At 50.1% G+C, this 24,483-nt stretch overlaps 1 protein-coding gene across 1 annotated transcript in view; it reads left to right on the top strand.

Moving 5' to 3' along the window:
• Window positions 1-24,483, top strand: part of XKR6 (XK related 6) — a 311,536-nt gene that overhangs the window by 267,631 nt on the left and 19,422 nt on the right. The window contains exon 2 of the mRNA XM_074991484.1: window positions 11,448-11,644. Coding sequence (XP_074847585.1) covers window positions 11,448-11,644 — 197 coding nt within the window. The remainder of the gene's footprint in view (window positions 1-11,447; window positions 11,645-24,483) is intronic.

The following is a 24,483-nucleotide window of genomic DNA, read 5'->3' as shown; positions in this document are numbered from 1 at the left end:
ACCGATGGTGGATATATACCCTGAGTCACCTTCTCTATTAGCAGTAGCCTCTGTTGTTCTTGCCTGCCTTTCGCAAGCTAGAAAGGTCATGGATCTATGTTGCAGGAGGTGGCTGAACTGTTTTGCAAGGTTTCTGGCAGGTCCAGCTGTCTTCGGACCTCTACAATTCCTGATTGCCACAGTCGGAGAGCAGCAGCGCTGTTCAGTGCTAGGGGGTTGGGTGGGACAGCTTATTACCACCAATTGCCTGTCTTGCCAAAACAAGAGCAGGCGGCCTTCAGTTACTGTGGGGACACTTTGCTTCACTGCTGTTCCAGTAAAACTGTATTCACCTCTGGAATCCTTACTAGTTTAAATTAAGGCCACTTGCCTCAGAACAAACTTCTCTCATGAACAAAGACTGTAGGATCAGATATTAGAGCATCTGGCTATGTATATAAAATGACCGTCTATATCACCTAGTCTCTAGGCATTTATGCTGCACTAATCTCCATGTTATTTAAGGGCAGATCTACACCAAGAGGTAAAGCTGACCTAAATTATGCAGTTTCAGACAGGTGAATAATGTAGCTGGAGTCAATACACCTTAGGTTGATTTATTGTGATGCCTACACCATGCTGGGTCAATGGGAGAAACTCGCCCTTCAACTTACCTGAAGCTGCTCATTCAGATGGAGTACTAGAGTTGACGGGTGTGCGTTTGGCCATTGATTTACCAAGTTTTCACTAGACCTGCTAAATTGATCCCTGGTGGATGGATTGCTGCAGCATTGATCCACAAATAGTAGAGATATCATAGAACAATAGAGCTGGAAGAGACCTGAAAAAGCCATCAAGTCCAGCCCCCTGGCCTAAGCAGGACCCAACCCATCATATACCCTCAGTCATCTCACCTAAACAAGTACCACCCACATAATTTCCTCCAACACCTGGTTTTCATTTACACTGGGAACCAAATACTGCTCCCCTCACATGGTAGCCCTGTGAGACCAGATCTTGCCCTGAATTTACACTGTTGTAATTCTGAATAACTCCACTGTGGCCAACGGAGTGGCTCCAGATTGACACCAGTGTAACAGAACAAAATTGATCCTGAGTATGTCACACAAGCAGGGAGACTGAAATTTAGAACTATTTCGTCTCCCAGGCAAGTCCTGGCCCTGCTTCGTTAGGAGAACTTACAGACAGCAGGTTGAGATTCTTGCCCATATGCAGCTGTCTTGGAGCACCCATCAAATGTTGTAGTCCTCACTTTCCTGTTTTCAGGGCTCATCATGCTGACTTTTAAATAAAATGCTTTTTGGAAGCAGGGATTTAGTGAATTTCCCCAGCACATTTGGGTGCCACCACTGTTTAAGTAGTAAATTATAATGATAATAATTGTGCCAACAGAAATTCTGGGACATCTGCCAGAGCAAAGGGAACCACCAGCCCTGTTTGTGTTTAAAAGAAGTTGTCTCTAAGCCCAGCCCCAAATTAGTTATATGGCATGATGTCCTGTCAGGACCTATAGTTAAAATATTAGCCAAGATTGTAAAAATAGGAGACTCGAGTGAGGTTCCTGAATGCATAATCAGGCTCTGAAATAAATAGCGTGGTTTTCGAAAGCGCAGAATACTCAACAGCTCCCGCTGAAGTCAACTGGAGCTTCATGCTGCTCAGCACTTTTTAAAATTAGGACATTTACTTCAGTGCTTAAATATAGATCTCGGACTCTAAGTTTAGGCTCCTGGTTTTGAAAATCTAGGCCAATAATAACACATCTGATGTGAAATTATTGTTTTTTTTCTTTTCTTTGGGCTTCTTTAACTACATTGGCATAGTTAAAGCAGGAAATACCCTGTCCCAAAAACGTATGCAGGTGCTGCTCGATTGGTGTAACAGCACTTAGTGTACAGTTAATTTCTGCTCAGGAAACACTTTTATAACAACATCTCTACAAGGGCTTTTACCAGTATAACCATGCTGGCAAACATCTCATCCCTAACTGCTGATAATGGAGGGAGGCAGTACCCTGGGGCCCGGTGATATAAAAGGACCTGGGGTTACCAGCTCCCACCACCACTACATCAGCAAGGGCAGTGATGACTTAGTATGGGTTTGATCGTGCTTGAAGCAGGGGCCTGGACTAGATGACCTCCTGAGGTCCCTTCCACCCCTAGGATTCTATGATTCTGTGAGACTGAAGCCCTTTAAATCACCTTTGGAACTCTGGATGGTGTGCGCCAGGTGGCACCGGAAGGGCTGGCTGAGGGAGGCAATCTCCCAGCCCCACCCCTTCTGCTGGAGACCCTGCCCCTTTTTGGGGCCCATGAACCGCCCCCATCCCCACACACTGCACAAGGCCTGGTGAAGTCCGCCACCCAGTATAGTCACACCAGTGTAACTCTTTAGTACAGTCTAGCCCTGGTCATGATACTACTGCTCAAAATCACGGTGCCTAAGGAACTAGTGTCAGTGCAAAAGGCAGAGGTTGTGTCTGAAAACAAAGAGCAGGTTCTACCAGCTCTAATCTAATGAGAAATGTATTTCTGGAACTAAAACCAATTTCAGGGAAACCAGTCTTAAAATAAATGGAACGAAATATTCCTGGAAGGATTTGGGAATCAGCAGCATGAGATGCCCAAACAGATGATGTGGAAGCCAAAATGAATCACTTTCTCTCTGGAGTCTTAATTTTTCCAGCTCTAAAATAGGAAGACTGTTTCGCTATCTCACACTTACTAGGCAGAATGACTGGATGCCTCCAAAGCCCTAGAAGTGAGGAGTATTATTTAGAGCAAGCGGCAGCAATCTTTCCGAGGCAGAGTGCTGAAATTTGACCTTTTGACCTCTACGTACAGTCCAAGTGCCAGTGATACTTTTTAAAGTCACCTAGGCTGTGTCTACACGTGCCCCAAACTTCGAAATGGCCATGCAAATGGCCATTTCGAAGTTTACTAATGAAGCGCTGAAATGCATATTCAGCGCTTCATTAGCATGCGGGCGGCAGCGGCGCTTCGAAATTGACGAGCCTTGCCGCCGCGCGGCGCGTCCAGACGGGGCTCCTTTTCGAAAGGACGCCACCTTCTTCAAAGTCCCCTTATTCCCAAGTGCGGTGTAGACATTTTTGTCGACAGAGAGGGCTTCCAGTTGCAGGGCAGCCCTTTTTGCAGAACTGCCATTCTGCTTTCTGGCACCAGAGGGCAGTTCAGTTTGGCTGTTCTCTGTCTATAGAGCAAGTTGTGTTTAGACACAATCTGTTTGCAGAGGTTCTGTCAAGATTACCCTGTCCACCTAACTGCAGGCGACAGATGCTTCTAGTGTAGACATAGCCAAGGTGTCTTGCTTTCCCTTGCCGAACACTCCATAGCCGTGTCTACACGTGCACGCTACTTCGAAGTAGTGGCACTAACTTCGAAATAACGCCCGTCACGGCTACACATGTTGGGCGCTATTTCGATGTTAACATCGACGTTAGGCGGCGAGACGTCGAAGCCGCTAACCCCATGAGGGGATGGGAATAGCGCCCTACTTCGACGTTCAACGTCGAAGTAGGGACCGTGTAGTTGTTGCACATCCCGCAACATCAAAATTGTGGGGTCCTCCATGGCGGCCATCAGCTGAGGGGTTGAGAGACGCTCTCTCCAGCCTGTGCGGGGCTCTATGGTCACCCTGTGCAGCAGCCCTTAGCCCAGGGCTTCTGGCTGCTGCTGCTGCAGCTGGGGATTCATGCTGCATGCACAGGGTCTGCAACTAGTTGTCGGCTCTGTGTATCTTGTGCTGTTTAGTGCAAGTGTGTCTGGGAGGGGCCCTTTAAGGGAGCAGCTGGCTGTTGAGTCCGCCCTGTGACCCTGTCTGCAGCTGTGCCTGGCACCCCTATTTCGATGTGTGCTACTTTGGCGTGTAGATGTTCCCTCGCTGCGCCTATTTCGATGTGGTGCTGCGCAACGTCGATATTGAACATCGACGTTGCCAGCCCTGGAGGACGTGTAGCCGTTATTCATCGAAATAGCCTATTTCGATGTCTCCACATCGAAATAGGCTACTTCGAAGTAGGCTTCACGTGTAGACGTAGCCCATTTGAGCAGCAGAGTTAGTAACATCAATTTTACCACACTTTTTAGAGTTAATTTGCTTGTGGTGCCAACTCCACATTTGTTAGATGCTTAGAAGTACAAACATTAGCAGCTACAACTTCCCTTTAGCTTAAGTGTATAAAATTAAACCAAGAATAAATTTAAACCAAAATAAAATTTTAAATATAGGTTTGTGTAAACTCTCTGAGGGTATTAAACTTTCTTAACACTGTTGTGTTTGGGAGTCCAAGATGGAAACCGATTGAAAAGGTGGGGAATCTGCTGAAATTGTTTTGTAAGCTTTATCCATAAATTTTTATTTTAAAAAATCATGACACTCTTATAATTATCTTTAAAAATGAAAATGAGTTATAAAAAACCCCAGACAAGAAATGGATAGTGGGTTAATTTTACCTTAACCTTAATGCTGAAGTTTCCCTGTCCGTTTTTCCTTAAATTCAAACATAAAAATCAAAATGTTTTTATTTGCAATTGCACTATTTGATGAGACAGAGATATCTCTCCATATACTTATAGCTGAGACCATTATGAACTTGGCAAAAAAATTGTATTAATAAGATTATACCCCAGCCATGATATAAAAAGAGGACAATACTCTGTCTCTCTCTCTCTCTCTCTCTTTCTTTCTTGATATAGATGTAGATATATAGTATAAAATTGGCTGTTTTCAACAAAATAAAAATAATAAAATGGAGTCACATCACACACAGCATGCAACACAGGACAACACATAATTTACAGGACAACTTACAATTAAAAAGTATCAGAATTCTACTCAGAACTACACAAAAAAGCTCATCACCTAATAATTTCTTTTGTTTGTCTTTAAAGTGCTTCATGACGGCTGGTTTGGTTTCTTGCACAAAAAAGGCAAACTAAAATAAAAAATGTAAAAAAATAAAAGGGTTTAACGTGCAAATAACAAGTTATCTGTTTAAAAAACCCTTCTAGTAAAAATTGTTAACATGTATATTAATATTTGTTGTATGAATTTAGCAACTTAAGGCATTTTATATTACACTTTATTTTAAAACTCTGCTAGCCTAAAATGAGAAAAACCCATGTTTCAAATATTAGTCAGTGGTTAGGATTAGAAGCAGAGTGTGCATTCCTGTTGCTTAGCAACCCTATCTTCAGGAAAGTTGGGAGTAATTCCAACTGTTGCATCCCTGAAGGATTAAAATAATTAATTTACTGGATTTATTTAAGGGGAAGATTTTACTTTGTTTTCTCTGTTTGCTGGTCAGTTTGCAGTTGCTTTGTCTTTTGGAGGTTTCTGTCACACCTGTAATTTTTAACATGGAGAGGCATTGTCGAAGTGAAGAGAGGCGGGGGAAAGAGGGGTGAAGGGCAACTTCTAAAGGTAGTGAGATGTGAGCCAAGAGAGATTAACTCTTACAGTTGTCTTAAAGCAGCAGCAGCAGCAAATTCAGCAGACTGATTTTGTGGGCACCTCTGGGGTGGGGCCAAAAGCGAGGGGCTCAGCTTGGGGGAGAGGGGTGCTGCCGGGAAGGGGGCTTGGACTGTGGGGTCTGGGCAGGAGGGAGGGGGCAGGAGCGGGCTGGGTGTTGGGGAGGCCTGGCGGGGAGGATGCAGGAGCAGGCTGAGGGTGGCAATCTGAGCAGGAGTGAAGTGCAGGAGAGAGCTGAGGGTCAGGGGTCTGAGTGCAGGAGCAGGTGGGGGGTCTGACCAGGAGGGGGTGCAGGAGAGAGGTGGGTTGTGGGCAGGAGGAGGTGCAGGAGCTAACTGGGGCTGGGGGGGTCCGTGTGGGAGGAAGGGTGCAGGAGGGTTTGAGGTGCGGGATCTGGAAGGGGGGATCAGAGGCGGGGTGAAGGCTCTTGGAGGGTGGGGGCAGGAGCAGGGTGGCGATGGGGTGCTGGGGTGAGAGGGAACAGGAAGGGGTGGGATGGGGGTCTGGGTGACAGGGGTGCAGCTTACCTGTGTAGCACGCCTGGAATGCATGTCTCTGTGCCCTCCCCTGACTGCTCCCAGGCATCACCCTCTGCTGCTCTGATTGGCTGGAATTCTGGCCAATCAGAGCAGTGTGATAAAGCCTCCAGGTGGGGCTGCTCCCCTTTCTCTGGCTCAGGGAACAACAGTGAGCAGCAGCGGCACCGTGCGGAGACACTTCTGTCCCCCACTGTCTCCTGGCAGAGCCCATGGCTGGATCCAGCCCTGGTTTGCCTGATCCAGCCCAGGGGGCTCAGGGCTCCCCACCACCACCCTGCTGGGAGCCAGATGCTGGGGAGGGGAGGCCCAAGCCTCAGGGTCCAGATCCAGGCAAGCCACAGTCCAAAGCCAGACCATGTGCCAGTGTTCCCCATCCCTGGGTTAGATGGTGTGTGGCCCTGCCATGATTCCTGGGAACTGGATTAGACGCCCTCTCGAGGTCACTTCCAGTCGTATGACTGCTTGATTCTATGATTATTGTTCCAAGTATTTCTTGCTAGTTATGGGCTGCTTGGTGAAAACTCAGCACCTGGCTCTCTTGTCTCCATGCTGGTGTTGCTGCAGGGTTAGCTCGATGGGAAACACTTCTCTTCAGCTGGCTGACACAAGACAATGGTCAGACCCTTTCCCCCTGCATCGTACCTGTCGTGTAAGAGATGCTAAAGAGAGAGCAAGGTGTTTTTTTATGGGAAACATGTACATCAGGTCCTGGCTGGAGACATCCTGGCTGCAGTGGGCTTTACCACGTGGGAGACCTAAGTGTTCTGTCCCTGACTCAGCTCTCCGGATCAATAGAGCATGCATGCACTGAGCAGCCTTCCTGGGGGATAAAGCTGTTTTGGCAGGCCTGGAAAATTGTGTCTTGTCTAGTCTCAAATACCCAGGAGCACGGAATGTACAATGGCAAGGACTCACAGGTGGGGTGGAAAGTGGAGGGAAAGAGAAGTATGCCTGAGTGGGTTAGAGCATTGGTACTTAAGAATATTTTATTCTTCTATCATTAAGTCTTACCATTAGGGCCAGGTCTACACTAGACCTGAAAGTCAATCTTAGAGACACAGTTCCCGCTACAACTGCACAGCTGGAATCAACTTATTTAGGATTGACTTATCTGGCCATCCTCTCCCAGGGAGGTCAACAGGAGGGTTTCTCTCATCAACCTCCCTTACTCCTTGCGATAATGAGGAGTAGAGCGGTCGACTGTTGAGCCCTGATGGCTTGACTTCGCGCATCCACACTCAGCGTGCAAAATTGAACCCCAGAAGATCGTCCCTGACCATGTCGATCTCCTGCTAAGCGTAGATGTGCGTTATTTTGTCTAATGAGATTGAGACCAGGTCTACACAAGATGTTAAAGTCGATGGTAGATACGCAGTTCTACCTCCATCAGTTGCATAGCTAGCACCGTCTTATCTCCAATAGACAGACCTGGCTGTCTTCACAGAGGGAGGTTGACGGGAGAGTTTCTCCCATCAGCCTCCCTTACTTCTCTCGATACTGAGGAGTACAGGGGTTGACTCCCCGTAGTCTGATTTTGCATATCCCTACCAGATGTGCAAAACTGAACCCTGGAATATTGGCCCTGACCGGGTTGATCTTCCACGTTGTATAGACACACCCTTAGATCTTTGATGGTCCCAAAAAGTTTCACAAACAATGGTCCAGTCTTGCAGCTGAACCCTGGCAGAGTTCCAGAATCTGCCAGCTTGGATGACATTGTGCAGGATTCGTACCTGCGTGTACAATAGCAATAAAATCCAGTCGTGTCTGGAGTGGGAGCGCATTGCCCAAGCCGGTTCTGTGGGTGGAGCAGCATTTTTGCCCAAGGGCGTGTGGTCTAGTAGCCTGCTGGGTGACTTTATTCAAGTCATGTCAACCCTTTGTGCCTGAGTTTTCCTATCTGTGAAATGGGGATATTTTTACCATCCTCTTTTATAAAGTGCTTTGAGATCTTCAGGTGAAAAGAGCTAGGTGGTATTATGATGTTATTTCTTTACCATCTTTTTAAGCAAGTTATACTTTTATGGAAATGAGCATTTTTGTAAGTGAATGTAAATAGAGATTAAAAAAATATTTACAGGAGGTGACCTCACATACGGTGTTTCCTCACCCCTGCAGATGCTTGTGGGATCCAGTGTTGTACTTTTTGTGAAGCATCTGCAGAAATGCCAGCCTGAAATGTTCAAAAACCCTAACGTTGGCTTCAAATCATGATGTTTCAAACAATCAGTTTGGGTTTCTTTTTATTTGCCTTTTGCTTACTGCAGCTTCAGGGCTCATGTTTGCACACTTTGCCTTGCAACTTTGAGAGCTAGAATTAAAAACCAAAAACTACGATTCTCCCAAATCCCCTGACTCCAGGAGTTGGGAACTTGAAGAAATCTGGCAAATATCACATGACTCATGATGAAATTGAGAGAGTCAGGAACCCAGCAGGTAACATTTGAAAAGGGATGATAACAAAACAGTATCAGCAGACTGAAGATATCATCTGTGAGCACAGAAATAGCCAAGTGCCAAAGATGCAATCAGCCTGAGGCATGTTCCATGTGTGCGGAGCCCCCTCTGTTGGCAGTTCTGGGTCATTTTCTGTTTTGTGGTTTCTTCCTCCTGCAGTGAGTTGCATTGAATGCTAAATGGTGGCTAATTGCGAATAAAAGTGGGGTTATCAAAGGCAGTTATCTCACAGTTCCAGGACTTGCTGCACTTCTGTGCGGTTCTGGTCTCTCAGTCCCACGAAAGCTCATCACCGAATAAATCATTTTGTTCATCTTTGAAGTGCTACTTTTCTGCTGCTTTGTGTTGTTGGAGTGCAGATTAACATGGCCACCTCTGTGTTCCTATCTCATAGAACTGGAAGGGACCTTCAGAGGTCATCGAATGCAGTTCCCTGCACTCACAGCAGGGCCTGTCACCATCCCTAACAGATTTTGTTTTTTTAAATTTATTTGCCCCAGATCCCTAAATGGCCTCCTCATGGATTGAACTCCAACTTCTGCTCCTGTTCTCTCATGAAGCATTTGGATTCCCTTCAGAGGGAAAATACACTCCCCCTGAATTTTGGAGGTCAGCATGAGGCACGTAAAGAAAGAAAAGGGTCTTTAGGATCATACATTTCAAAGGACTGTAAGAGGCTCTGTTGACTAGTTTAGAATTTGCATTTTGTTTTCATTTTTTTTTCTGCTGTTGGCTGGCCAGTGGCATTCTGCTGAAGATCTAGGTCCCTGATTGTGATGCTCTGGCTTCATCCAAAGCTCCAGCAGGACCTGGAGTGCTTGGCCCAGGATTTGCTGTGACCTGTTAAAGGCTGGAGGGCTAAGAGAAGTTGGGCCTGTTCATTGGGTTCTTGGGAAGCAGCTGCCATGGGCAGGCCTGCTGATATGGCAGGGGCAAAGAGGGCAGTTGCCCCTGGTCCTGGTATTTCACAGGGGCCCGGAGCTCCAGTCGCTGCCACTGCTGAAGTAGCAGCAGCTAGAGCTCTGGGCCCCTTTGAAATGCTGCAGAGCCCTGTGCCGCCACTCCGCGTGTAGTTCTGAATGAGCATGGGTGGGGGCGGGGCTTACTGCCTTAAGCCCCACCCCTTCCACCCTTGGCACTGAGCCAGGGCCCCCTCTCATCTTGCCTCCAGACTCACGGCAGCTGCCAGTGCCACTGGCAGTATCTTTCAGTCACCAAATACTAGGACTAGCCTGCCTGCACACAAGGGAGGACTTTTCCAAGACTCTTCTGTTCTCATTCTCATAGGCTACAGTTACACTGCAGCGCTCTGTTAAGAGAGGTCACTCTCAGAAGAGATTTCCCGACAAAACTTCTGTTGACAGAGTGCAGCCACACACAAAAGCCGACCAGGAGAGCGCTCAGCTCTGTCAACAGAGCAGCTGGACTGCCGGGCGGCTCTCTCAACAAAGCAGGCATCCGGAAGCACAATAGATGGAGCTGCCCATTGTTGTGGATGTCTTGTCTGTTGAGGGAGGCCCCCTGGGGGAGTTTACACAGCTGTTTTGTCGACAGATTTCTGTCGACAAAGGTGTTATGCCTCCAAGTTTTGAGGAAAAATGCAGCTGGTGAAAGTGCTGAGTTTTGTTGACACACTGTCGACAAAACCCATTTTGTGTATAAATGCGTGGCGTGTTTTGCGACAGAATCCCTGTTTTGTCGACAAAACTCTCTAGTATAACCAAAGCCACAGTGACTGAAGAAAGGGTTGCAAGTGCTTTGGAGGTCTCTGAGGTAAATAGAATGTCGTTCAAAAAGGACAAATGCAACGTACTCCACTTAGGAAAGCACAATCAGTTTCCTACATACAAAACAGGAAGAGACCGTCCAGGAAGGAACACTGCAGAAAGCGATCTAGGGGTCAGAACAGTCCACACACTAAATATGAGGCAATAGTGTGATATTTGCAAAAACAGCAGATTTCATTCGGGGATGCATTAACAGAAGTGTCATGAGCAAGACAAGAAGTTCTTCTACTTCACTCTGCAGTGATGAGGCCTCAGCTGGAGTGTTGTGTCCAGTTCTGGGCACCACATTTCAGGGAAGATGTGGAGAAATTAGAGAAGATCCAGAGAAGAGCACAAAAATTATTCAACTTCTAGAAAACAGGACCTCTGCGGGACAGCTGAAAGAATGTGTTTAGCTTAAAAATGAGAAGATTGAGAGGGGACATGGAAACAGTTTTCAAGTACCTGAAAGGGTGTTACAAGGAGGAGGGAGAAAAAATTCTCTCTGAGGGGAGAACAGGAAGAAATGGGTTTAAATTGCAGCAAGGGTGGTTTAGGTGGGACATTAGGACAAAGTTCCTAACTGCCAGAGTGGGTAAGAAATTGCCTAGGGAGGTTTTGGACTCTCCATCACTGGAGATAAACATCTGTCAGGAATGATCTAGATGGTGCTTAGTCCTGCTGTGAGTGCAGGGGATCGGACTCAGTGACCTCTTGTGGTCCCTTCCAGTTCTAGCGTTCTCTGGCTCTGTAGTGCCCTGATCACTGTCATAGCTCGCCATGCGTCAAATAACATGACCAGCTTTTGCCACACGTGATTTCCTCTTGCACGCTTTTCCTTTCAATGGGAAAAAACGACACAAGGGTTCTTTTAATTTGTTTATTTGGGGGAAAGGATTTCTTTTGGATTGGTTTCTTTTATGTCCACTAGGCTGGTGCTGGCTATTGAAGTCTTGGCTGTACTCTGAGGTCAGAAAGTGGTGATGGCTGAGGTGGTTCCTAAGTCCTGTGCGGGGGGGGGATCGTTTCACATCTTGGTCCGGCCCAGAGAAAGCTGCGTAGACATGTAGGGAGCTCTCTCTCCTGCTCTGAGCCATGATCCTTTCCTGACCCTTCTGCCACTGCTTGTTAGTTGAGCCTCTCAGCTGGTGTCACCAGTGGCTCATGGTTGACTGTTTCCTTCCCTGTGCTGCAGGTATATCCGAACCATGTACCTGGGGATCCAGAGCCAGAGGCGGAAGGAACACCAGCGGCGCTTCTACTGGGCTATGATGTATGAGTATGCAGATGTGAACATGTTGCGCCTCCTGGAGACCTTCCTGGAGAGTGCTCCCCAACTGGTGCTACAGCTCTGCATAATGATCCAAAAGAACCGTGCAGAAACTTTACCATGTAAGTGGCCCTCATCCATTTGCTCGGCCTCTGTTGGATGGCTTGTGGCCCGTCCACACGACGTAACCTGCCATGTAAGGTGCTGGCGCTTTGGACAAAACTTGTTTCAGTTCCATGCTGCACTTGCTCATTAAATGTCTGCTCACGCTGCTGGGAAAAATACGCTGTTATTTCGGTTTCTTGTAGACCAGCATGTTTGAGGGGGAATGATCACAAGGCTGGGCACCAGGAATTCGTTAGCTCTATTTCTGGTGCTGCCACTGACTTGCTGTCTAGCCTTTGTCAAATCACATACACTTTCTCTGCCTCTGTCTCCCTATCTGCCTAGTGGGGACAATAAAACGTGTCTGCCTCGGTGTTGTGAGGGTTAACTGGTAAATGTTTGTGCTGCACTCGGACTGTGTAAAGTGCTATATAAAGTGCTATGTCTCATGGGTACAGACAAGGTGGTCACCCTTAAAAAATCAATCTTTGACAGGAGTTCAAACACCCTTATTGGTACCACTATTCTGAACTAGTCTAAGAATGGGGCAAAGCTGTATTAGCCCAGACACCATGCATGCTAACGTTCAGCAAATGCTGCTGTTTTCAAGCCAAGCTTTGTACATGCACTCGGCTAAAGCCATCTGAAGCAATACTTTGTTGTCTTAGTAGATGCAGGACTGACTTCACCACTGGCATAAGCAGTCCAACACCATTGAACACAGGTTGGTCTTTAAAGGACAAATGAAACAACCACTCTAAATTAGGTGGCCACATACATCCCACTGGAATTACAGAACCTGGCAGGTCATCCCAGGATTACTGTGTGGTTTTCGGTGGCTCTGTGTGTGACTCAGCAGCCCTGCAGCTCTTCATGGGTGAGTTCCACAGCTTGGCTTATGCTTAGCTTTGCCACTTTACTCAAACACAAGGCGTTATATTCAGTACACAAGTAACTCGGTGAAATTCCTTGGCCTCTATTATAAAGGAAAATTCCTGCGAGCTGCATGGAAACTTTTCAAAGACACCATAATAGAGGCCCAGCTTAAATGTATACCCTGATTAAAAAACACAGTAAGATACCCAAAAAGAGCTTAACAACCATGTAAAAGAAGCAGTGAGAGATAAAAAGGCATCTTTTAAAAAGTGAAGTCAAATCCTAATGAGGAAAATAGAAAGGAGCATAAACACTGCCAAATTAAGTGTAAAAAAGTAATAAGAAAAGCCAAAAAAGAGTTTGAAGAACAGCTAGCAAAAAACTCAAAAAGCAATAAGAAAATGGTTCTAAAGTACATCAGAAGCAGGAAGCCTTCTAAACAACCAGTGGGCCCCCTAGGTGGTTGAGATAAAAAAAAGAGCACTCAAAGATGATCAAGTCATGGCAGAGAAACTAAGTAAATTCTTTGCTTCAGTCTTCATGGCTGAGGATGTTAGAGAGATTCCAAAACCTGAGCCGTGCTTTGTAGGTGACAAGTCTGAGGAATTGTCCAAGACTGAGTTGTCATTAGAGGAGGTTTTGGAACTAACTGACAAACTTAACAGTAACAAGTCACCATAGCCAGATGGCTTTCACCCAAGAGTTCTGAAACCGCAGAACTATAAACTGTGATTTGTAACCTATCCTTTAAATCAGCTTCTGTACCCAATGACTGGAAGATAGCTAACGTAACACCAATATTTAAAAAGGGTTCTTGAGGAAATCCCAGCAATTACAGACCAGAAAGTCAACATCGGTACTGGGCAAACTAGTTGAAACCATAGTAAAGAATAAAACTGTCAGACACAGAGGGTGCATCTACACTAGCCAGCTACTTCGAAGTAGCTGGCACAACGTCGAAATAGTACCCGTCGCGTCTACACACGCCGTGTGCTATTTCGACGTTGAAATCGACGTTAGGCGGCGAGATGTTGAAATCGCTATTCCTATCCGAAGATGGGAATAGTGCCCTACTTTGACATTCAACGTCGAAGTAGGGCGTGTGTAGATGATCCGCGTCCCGATATGTCAAAATAGCGGGGTCCTCCATGGCAGCCATCAGCTGAGGGGATGAGAAACGCTCTGTCCAGCCCCTGCGGGGCTCTATGGTCACCGTGTGCAGCAGCCCTTAGCCCAGGGCTTCTGGCTGCTGCTGCTGCTGCTGCAGCTGCAGCTGTGGGTCCATGCTGGGTGCATGGGGTCTGCAACCATTTGTCAGCTCTGTGGATCTCGTGCTGTGCAGGCCGCATGTATCTGGGAGGGGCCCTTTAAGGGAGCAGCCTGGGGCTTTGCTGGCCCCTTATTTCGACGGGGAGCACTTGTGCGTGTGGACTCTCCACATTTCCTTCCGGGGTGGCTCCTTTCAATGTTCTCCGTCGCTACTTTGACGTTGAACGTCGACGGCATCAGCCCTGGAGGACATGTAGACAATATGCGTTGAAGTAGCCTATTTCGATGTTCTTACATCGAAATAGGCTACTTCGACGCAGTGTCCTAGTGTAGACTTAGCCATAGAGGAGCATAATTTGTTGGGCAAAAGTTAGCATAGTTTCTGTAAAGGGAAATCATGTCTCACAATCTCTGAGAGTTTTTTGAAGGGGTCGACAAATATGTGGATGGGGGGATCCAGTAGATTGTATTACTTAGATTTCCAGAAAGCTTTTGACAAGGTCCTTCACCAAAGGCTCTTACATAAATTAAGTTGTCATGAATTAAGAGGGAAGATCCTTTCATGGATTGAAAATTGGTTAAAAGACAGGAAACAAAGGGTGGGAATAAATGGTAAATTTGCAGAATGGAGAAGGGTAGCTAGTGGTGTTCTCCAAAGGTCAGTCCTGGGACCAATCTCATTCAACTTATTCATAAATGATCTGGAGAAGGGGGTAAACTGTGAGGTGGCAAAGTTTGGAGACGACACTAAACTGCTCAGCACAGTTAAGACCAAAGCAGACTGTGAAGAACTTCAAAAGGATCTTACAAAACTGACTGATTACACAACAAAATGGCAAATTAAATTTACAGTGGATAAATGTAAAGTAATGCACATTGGAAAAAATAACCCCAACTATACATATAATATGATGGGGGCTAATTTAGCTACAGCTAATCGGGAAAGAGATCTTGGAGTCATCGTGAATAGTTCTCTGAAAACATCCACGCAGTGGCAGTCAAAAAAGCAAACAGGAAGATAGGAATTATTAAAAAAGGGATAGAGAATAAGATGGAAAATCTCTTATTGTCCTTAAATAAAACCATGGCAGGCCCACATCTTGAATACTGCGTACAGATTATTTACTTGTTCCCACAATATGGCTGTGGCCACATTAGCAGCTCATTTCGAAAATTATTTCGAAATGAGGGGCAATTTTGAAATGAGCAGGAGAGCGGCTCCACAGCAACTGCTCATTTCGAAATTAAAAGGCGTTCGTCTGAAATGGCTATTCCACTCCCGTGTCAGGATTAACGCCTCATTTCGATGTTAATTTCGAAGTTAAATGTGCGTCGCCGCTCCCTGGCTGCCGTTTCGCAATTCAAAGTCCTCCACAGAGCCGGTCCCTCCCACCAGCAGCCAGAGCTCTATGGCTGTCAGCTGCGGGTGCCTTAAAGCTGCAGGGACACAGAAACACTGTGCAGAAAGCTGAGAGTGTGCTGGCAGCCATAGGAGCACGAGGTGGCCAGACAACACTCCCTAGCACCCCCAGAAAGTGACACCCCACCTGGCCAGACTGATGGCCAGCAGCCAAGACCCCTAGCATCCCTGTGGAGCCAAGGGGTCCGGGCGGCGGAGTTCCCAGGGCTCTGGGCAGCCCCCAAAGAGGAGGGGAGCCCTCTGGCTGGAAGCTGAAGTCTGGGACCTGCTGGCTGTCTGGGTGTAGGAGGACATCCTGCTCAAGATGGAGGGGCAGAAGAGAAACGCAGACGCCTTCGCCCGCCTCACCAGCAACCTCGCCACAAGGGGCCACCCCGTCTGGACCTCCGACCAGGTCCGCTCCAAAGTGAAGGAGCTGCGGCAAGGCTATGCCCGAGCAAGGGACTCAGCCAGGCAGACAGGGGCAGTGGCACCGGCCACCTGCCCCTACTTCAAGGAGCTCCACCGGCTGCTGGGACCCAGTGAGGCTGCACCAATCATGGAGACCCTGGACACGGCGGAGCCGGAGGGGCAGGGCGAGGAGCCCCAGCTAGGACCCTCAATGGCCTCCCCTACTGCAGGCCCTGAAGTACCTGCTGGTACCGGGGACAGCGACAACGGGAGTGAGGGACTGCTGTGCATTGCCAAGCCCTCCAAGGGCCCTAGCCGGGCTACCTCCACCTGGGTCTCCCCTGAACCACCCGAGGAACCCTCAGGTAGGACCGGGCGTGGGGTGCCCTGGTCATGTGGTGGGGTGGGGGCGGTCCCCAGCGCAGCCGGTATGGGTCTGGGCACACAGCCACAGGCCAGGGACCCGGGGATGGCCATCATTGCTGCTGGGTGGGGCCTTCACGGGGCCATGGGCTGCCATGAGGGTAGAAACCTGGGAGGGCTGGGGCAACCACTCTAACGGCCCCACCTTGATGGACTCCCACAGAAGACAGGCCACCCCAGAGCCCCTCACCACAAGCAGGGTAGGGTGGCAGTAGGGACAAGGCCACTGGCCTGTGGTACCCGGGCTCATGACTGACGGAGCACCACCCTCTCGCCTTATGTCTTCACAGCCTCGGCATCTGCCAGCCACCCCAGCCCCCTGGACGTGGCTGAGAGCCCTGCAGCAGCAGAGGAGGGCAAGCGGGCGACGCCTCCCCGGACCGGGCGCCGTGGTGGGAGGATCCACTGCCGCAGCTGGGCAGATGATCTGGCAGCAGCCCACACGGCTGCATGGCAGGAGCAGAACCGCTTGCTGCGGGAATGGTGCTGCATGAAGCAGGCGGCCTGGGACCAGGTGGCCGGGTATCTCGACACCCTGACCCAGGCTGTCGCCAACGCCTGGCCCAGCCACCCGCCCCATGGATACCCTTTCCCACAGCCCCACCCACCCCGCCCCCCCCTCCCCAGCCTCCCCCTCTTCCCCTTCACCCCCCTCTTCCTCAGCTCCCTCCTCTTCCCCAGCCCCCCTGTGCTCCTTCTATCCCCCGTCCTTGCAGCTCTGCTCCCAGCTGACATGACCCCAGCCGAGCGGCGGGAACTGGCACGCTGGCTGTGGCCAGGTGAGCCTTGCCCATCCATGGCTCCCCCACTCCTCCCCGCGAGTCCAAGTCCCCAGCTACCCCAGTCCAGTCCTACCTCCCCGTTCCACCTGCCCCATCCTGGCCTCGCCGTGGTCCCCAGACCCGGGGCAGTTGTAGCTTCATGGGGCGTTGTGGCTCCCCACCAGCTACTCCAACAGAGGATTGAGGCTCCCCACCTCCCCGTGGAAATAGGTCACCCCTGCCCCCATGTAAATAGTCACATGTTCTTTGTGTTCCAAAAATAGCAGCTGAATTTATTTAACAGTGTATGTGTCCTGCCTCGGGTAGGGATGGCAAGGGGGGGTCCTGGTGGGGCAGGGGTGAGAATGGGGGGGGCTGTTGCGTGGAGTGAGCCGGGCCAGGTCATGGGGGCCCCCAGGCAAAGGTCTCCCGGAGGGCCTCCCACACATGCACCCCGTCCCGGTGCACCTGGCAACACGGGACTGCACCTGGCTGCTCATCGTGTGCCACGGCCTCGGCTGCCCAGTGTGCCACAAAGAGCTCCTGCTTGCTCTCCACAAGGTTGTGCAGTGCACAGCAGGTGGCCATGACGGCGGGCACGCTGGGCAGGCCAACCTCCAGGCGCATCAGGAGGCACCTGAAACGCGCCTTCAGACGGCCAATTGCCTGCTCCGCAGTGTTCCTGGCCTGGTTGAGGCGAGCATTGAAGAGGTCCTGGCTCTCATTGGTGTGTCCTGTGTAGGGGCGCATTAGCCAGGCCTGGAGTGGTTAGGCAGCATCGGTGATGATGCACGGGGCATGGTCACATCCTCCACTGGCAGCTCCCGTGGGGGGATGCAGGTGCCCTCTGCCATCCTGCGGCTGAGCCATGAGTTCCACAGGACGTGGGCATCATGGGCCCTGCCCGGCCAGCCCACACAGATGTTGGTGAAATGTCCTCCGGCACCCACGAGGGCCTGGAGGCCGATGGGGTGGTAGCCCTTTTGGTTGATGTACCGTCCCCAGCTGGGTGGTGGGGCCTGGATGCCGATGTGAATGCTGTCCAATGCACCGATGCAGTTGGGAATCCCAGCTGTTGGAAGCCAGCCATGGCAATGGCCATGTCTCCCAGGCGGATCCGGTGACGCAGGAGGATCCTGTTGATGGTGGCGACAACCTGTAGGGGGTAGAGGGCACAGGTGTCTGTGAGTGTGTGGTAGCATATGGGGGATGCCCTCCCCGGGAACCCCACTCCCCAGGACCCCACTCCCCAGGGCCGCATTCCCTGGGACCCCCCTCCCCAGGACCCCACTGTGGGTGTATGGCCCTGGGTGCCTTACCTCAAGGAGGACAACCCCAACGGTGGCCTTCCCCACACCGAATTGGTGGCCGACCGAGCAGTTGCTGCCCAGGCTGGCCAGCTTCCACAAGGCGATGGCGACTCGTTTCTCCAGGGGGAGCGTGGCCTGCATGCAGGTGTCCTGGTGGCAAAGTGCTGGTGCCAGCCAATGGCACAGCTCCATGAAGGTGGCCCGAGTCATCCAGAAGTCACTGGTCGTCATCCCACTCTCTGAGGACGATGTTGTCCCAGCGTTTCCCACTGGTGGGGTGCTGCCAGAGGCAACGGTGGGGCTGGAACAGGGGTTGCTCTGGATGCACCGTGGGGGGAGCCTGCAGGAGGTTGACCACGTGTCGGGCAGCACGTAGCCTCATATGACATGCTGTCAGGATGGCCATCAGGCTGGCCACGATGTCCAAGGTGTCCCCGTCAGTGGAGTGCTGCGGGTCCCTGGCAGGCTGCGGTGTGGTGGCTAACTAAGGCTCTGCCGAGTGCTGTGCTGGAGGTCACGTGCTGCAAGCCGCCAGGGTCCTCAGCATGTGCACGGGGGATGTGTTTGGGAGGAGCCCTTTAAAGGGCTGGCTCGCCCGTGCTTGTCAGCCATACGTCAGCAGGAAGGGCTTGCCAGCCATACGACCCTGCCCGCTCCATTTCCTGCCCCGTTATTTCGAAATGAAGCTGTGGCTGTGTAGCCGCTCCGTTTTGAAAGGACTGGGAATCTTTCCGATGTCGCGTGAGATCCGTATTTCGTGTGTAGTCGCTTCCACACCACTTATTTCGAAATAGCTTATTTTGAAACAACGGATCGGGATAAGCCATTTCGATGTCACCCCCGAGTGTGGCCACAGCCTATAAGAAGTAGGGGACACCAAATGAAAAATGAATGGGCAGCAGGTTTAAAACTAATCCAGTAATCCCTCAATTTATGTGGCGGTTGCGTCCAGGGCAACCTCTATGTAAATCAAATTTTGCATAAACTGGCTGCGGGGGGTGTTGGCGCGATCCCTGGAATTCCCCTGGCTGAGAGAAGCTGCGTGGCTGCTGGTTCCAGCTGCCAGCTTCCCCCAGCTGGCAGAAGTGCGGGGAGGGGAGCAGTCACATGCCCCCTCCCCAGATTCTCCAAGCAGGGGGGACACAGAGCTGCTTGGAGAAACTGCCTCAAGCAGCTGTGTGCCCGCTGGGCTCTCCCAGCTCGGGGGGAGCTGGTGCTGGCGGGGAGGGGCAGTTTCGATTTGCACTTAACACATATTATTGCAAGTTAAGCGCAAATCGAAACCGTGCTTCTCAAGGGTTTCCTGTAAAAGGAAATTCTTCTTCACACAGCTCACAGTCAACCTGTGGAACTCCTTGCCAAAGGAGGCTGTGAAGGCTAGGACCATAACAGGGTTTTAAAAAGAGCTAGATGAATGCATGGAGGTTAGGTCCATTAATGGCTATTAGCCAGGATGCGTAAGGAATCGTGTCCCGAGCCTCTGTTTGTCAGAAGCTGGAGACGGATGGCAGAAGGATCATTACCTGTTTGGTTCACTCCCTCTGGGGCACCTGGTATAGGCCACGGTCGCCAGACAGGATACTGAGCTATATGGAACGGAGATTCCACTGCCTCCCTCGGTAACACATTCCAGTGCTTCACCAACCACCTGTTGAAATAGATTTTCCTAATATCCAACCTAGACCTTCCCCTCTGTAACTTAAGCTGCGTCTACACGTGCACGCTACTTTGAAGTAGTGGCACCAACTTCGAAATAGCGCCCGTCGCGTCTACACGCGTCGGGCGCTATTTCGAAGTTAACTTCAACGTTAGGCGGCGAGACGTCGAAGTCGCTAACCTCATGAGGAGATAGGAATAGCGCCCTACTTTGACGTTCAACGTCGAAGTAGGGACCGTGTAGACGATCCGTGTCCCGCAACGTCGAAATTGCTGGGTCCTCCATGGCGGCCATCAGCTGGGGGGTTGAGAGATGCTCTCTCTCCAGCCCCTGCGGGGCTCTATGGTCACCGTGGGCAGCAGCCCTTTCCCAGGGCTTCTGGCTGCTTCTGCGGCAGCTGGGGATCTATGCTGCAGGCACAGGGTCTGCAACCAGTTGTCAGCTCTGTGGATCTTGTGTTGTTTAGTGCAACTGTGTCTGGGAGGGGCCCTTTAAGGGAGCGGCTTGCTGTTGAGTCCGCCCTGTGACCCTGTGTGCAGCTGTGCCTGGCATCCCTATTTCGATGTGTGCTACTTTGACGTGTAGACGTTCCCTCGCAGCGCCTATTTCGATGTTGGGCTGAGCAACGTCGAAGTTGAACATCGACGTTGCCGGCCCTGGAGGACGTGTAGACGTTATTCATCGAAATAGACTATTTCGATGTCGCAACATCGAAATAAGCTATTTCGATGTTGGCTGCACGTGTAGACGTAGCCTTAAGCTCCTTGTTCTGCCATCTGTCACTATTGAGAAAAGGTTCTCTCCATCCTCGTTAGAGCTCCCCTTCAGGAAGTTGAAGGCTGCTATCAAATCACCCCTCAGTCTTCTCTTCTGCAAACTAAATAAGCCCAAATCCCTCAGCCTCTCCTCATAGGTCATGTGCTCCAGCCCCCGAATCATTTTAGTTGCCCTCTCCTGCACCCTCTGATCTAGCTTCCTGGCTGAATACTGGAGAGTCCTTGTTCTACGCACTTCAGTAGCTCAGCACTGGAACGTCAGACGCATTTACCCAGCTTCTTGCCAGCTGATAACCCACCTAGATCTAGAGGGAGCCGTGTTAGTCTGTAGCTTTGAGAACAACAAGAAGTCTCGTGGCACCTTATAGACTAACAGATATTTTGGAGCAGAAGCTTTCGTGGGCAAAGACCCGCTTCGTCATATGATGAAGCGGGTCTTTGCCCACGAAAGCTTCTGCTGCAAAATATCTGTTAGACAATAAGGTGCCACAGGACTTCTTGATGTTCTTCCTAGATCTCGTTACAGCTGAAGGCATACCTGTGCTCCCAGTTGACCAGCCTGCTGCACTGAGTGGGTGGCACGTTTTGCTGAGCTCTGCATGGCAACGCTTGGTGAATGGAGCAGCAAATAGTTTTCTAAGCAGGTCACAATCCTTGCTAAAGAACAAGATGGGCTGGCACTTTCTTAGTCTGGCTGTGTGTAGCTTTCCTTCCCAACTACATGCCCAGGCAAAAAGAAATAGGAAGATAAAGCACTGAGGAAGGAAAGCCCAGGGTTTCTCTTAAAGAGACACAGTTCAAAGGAAAGTAAGGTAATATTAGAAAGTGACTGTGTAGAAAAGATCACCGTCTTGCTCAATGTCTGGGCCCCCTGTGGACCTTTGGCACCTATCTTGACTACAGTTTTTTGCTGCTGTCCATCCTGCAGACAGCAGCCAGCTCTGAGAGCATAAATTGGATAAGATTCTGCCTTGAGCCTGTAGATCAAATTGTCAGCTAATGCCACCTGTATCCCCCCACCCCATTTAAAATCACGTGGGAGGGAAACATTACTCCCAAACATGTGGCTTTTTAGATGCTCCGCTTTACCGTCTATGCTTGGGCGCTGCATCCACAGGAAACCCCAGCTCAACCCTAGCGCACTGCTAATAAGGTACGTGGAGGATTCTCCCTCCATGATTTCTAAGGTCCACCTCCTTCTCTGAAATGGCACGCTAGCCCTTACAGCTGCTCGCCATGGGCATGTCTACACAGCAAAATTGTTTTGGAATAACAGCTGCTATTCCGAAATAACATTGCGAGTGTCTACACAACTCAGCCGCTATTTTCAAAAAAGTTCCAAATAGCAGACGTCTGGCCTCTTGTCAGGTTTCTGATGTGTTAAGTTGCTTCTGTGCCATATAGGGAGAAAGCCAGCTGGTTCCAGGCCCCCCCACAGCCTTGCCATACCTGTTTCTCTGCACAGGGCTTTCGCCGGGTAGGCTACGTCTACTCCAGAGAGTTTTGTCGACAACACTGGGGTTTTGTTGCTAAAACTCGCGGAGCTTCTGCACACAGAATGCGTTTTGTGAACAACTGTCGACAAAAATGCCATGTAGACGCGCCGGGAGGCCCTTTTGTTGACAGAGCGGATCAAAAGATCGATCTGCTTTTCTGCATAGACACGATCTGTCAAGAGAAGTTTTGTCAGACCATCTCGTCCGACAGTAACTTCTGTAGACAGATGCATCTAGAATAGACGTAGCCATAGCGTCTGTGGAGGGAATGCAGAAGAAGTTGTTCCCCTTTCCAGAGTCCCTCTGGCCTCACTGGAAGACTGGCATTCTGCCACTCTAAAGCCCACCCTAAGCAGCCTGGCAGAAGTGGGGTTGCTTCCCCTCTCATGAGTATAGCAATAGCTGAGCTTAGTGGGGCTCAGCAGATTAGTAAGACTAGTGCTAATTCCCTGTCTCTTAGGCGTCAGCAAAACCACTGTGAATACTTGCATTTGCTATTGTCCTCTGAAAAGTGCCTTCCACAAATGGCGTTCTCTGTGCTTATGGCATTTCAAGGACTCCGTATTGGATCTAACTCTTCGACAGTTCCTGTAAAAGGACGCTTTGTGTCGTGTCCACCCTTACATATTCACCCGGGAATCCGAAAGGCAAGCTGGGTTGTGTGTCACTAATAAGGCTGGGAGTATTTCAAGGAGGTCACAGAAGTCATGGATTCTGTGACTCTTCAGGAATTCTGCAGCCACCAGTGTGGCTGACCCCTGGGCTACCCAGTTAGCTAATTCTCAAGCTCAGCCCAGGCAAGTACCCCGGCGCAGCACTCTGGGAGCAGCAGTAGGGCCCCAGGCTGCTGCCCCTTGCCCATAGCATTGGCAGCAGGGCCCTGAGCTGCTCTATCACAGCAGCAGCACAGCCCTAGCGTGCCCCGCCATCACCACCCAGCCAAGGAGCAGCAGTGACCCCCAGAACTCCCCCTAGAGCAGCAGCATCCACAGGAGCACGGCCATCTCCTCAGCACATACTGCATCCAGTTCTGGGACCCCAGTATGGAAAAGATATGGATGCATTCGAGTGGGTCCAGCGGAGGGCAACCAAAATGATTAGGGGCTGGAGCACATGATCTGTGAGGAGAGGGGGAGGGATTTGGGCTTATTGAGTTTTCAGAAGAGAAGAATGAGGGGTGATTTGATAGCAGCCTTCGACTTCCTGAAGGGGGGCTCTAAAAAGGATGGAGAGAGGCTGTCCTCAGTCGTGACAGATGGCAGAACACGGAACAGTGGGGAGGTGTAGGTTGGATATTAGGAAAAACTATATCCCCAGGCGGGTGGTGAAGCACTGGAATGTGTTACCTAGAGAGGTGGTGGAATCTCCATCCCTAGAGGTTTTTAAATCCCTGCTGGACAAAGTCCTGGCTGGGATGATTTAGTTGTGGTTGGTCCTGCTTTGGGCAGGGGGCTGGACTCGATGATCCCGTGAGGTCCCTTCCAGCCCTGGGATTCTATGATTCTAAGTGGCCCAGGGAAAGTGCTGCTGTGTTTGGGGCCAGGACAAAGCCCCATTAGCTGCCTCCCACCTAGGGTCCCTGGGCTGGAGCCCAGAGTAATGAACAGACTTGGGCTCCCCCTCCATCCCCTTGAGAGCTGGCCTACTGGAAGGACAGGAGCATCTAAACTTGCTGAAGGGAGATTGCTCCCCCCCACCATGGGACTTGCCTATGTTGAGAATGGCTCAGTAAGCAGAGACCTTCGCCTCTGGAAAGACCCCAGGCAGCGAAAGGGCCACCCGGAGTCCTCGAGACACACACTAGAACCTGCCAGGAAGCGCAGAACCCTGAGGGGGCAGACAAGGGACTTGTCACATATAACTAAATGGAGTCCTCAGCGTGCTCAGATAGCCTGAAGACACATTGGGAAGGGGGTGGATTAACAATACTGTGGTGCTTGGCTGCTGCCATGTTGGAGTCTATATTAGCACCTGGAGGGAGGAACGGGTCAGGAGAAGATGCTGACATTCCTGAACAGACACTTTCCAAGCAGAGCTGCACACAAGCAGTTTTTATATTTAGTCCCTCATATTGTTCCATTTGAATAAATAGGATTTAAGAGAAACCCCTGAAATCCCTCCACAAATGCCCCGAGTGCTTTGAGGAAAGCTTTTGCTGGGAATTTGCCTGAGCAAAGCTACCGTGTTCTTAAGCTCATGACCTAATGCACTGGTTAGTCTCTAAGCTGCCACAGGACTGCTTGTTGTTTCTTAAATCAGAGGGAATATTTCTGTTCATTTCTTGGGGCTTTGGATCAGGCCAAAAATGACACTTCAGACCCCAGTGTGGTCATTCCCGCAGTTTTCTCCAACACAAATATGATTTTCTTACAGCTCCAGGGAAGGGCCTTTTGCTGAGGATAAATCCTATTTATTCAAATGGAACAGGACTATTTCAAGACTATTCCGTGTGACCACAGATAGAAGAGACCCATCTTT

The sequence above is a fragment of the Carettochelys insculpta genome, chromosome 3 (assembly GCF_033958435.1).
Source record: "Carettochelys insculpta isolate YL-2023 chromosome 3, ASM3395843v1, whole genome shotgun sequence".
Classification (NCBI taxonomy): domain Eukaryota; kingdom Metazoa; phylum Chordata; order Testudines; family Carettochelyidae; genus Carettochelys; species Carettochelys insculpta.
The sequence above is the reverse complement of the archived record's forward strand: the minus strand, read 5'-3'. Positions and strand labels throughout refer to the sequence as shown.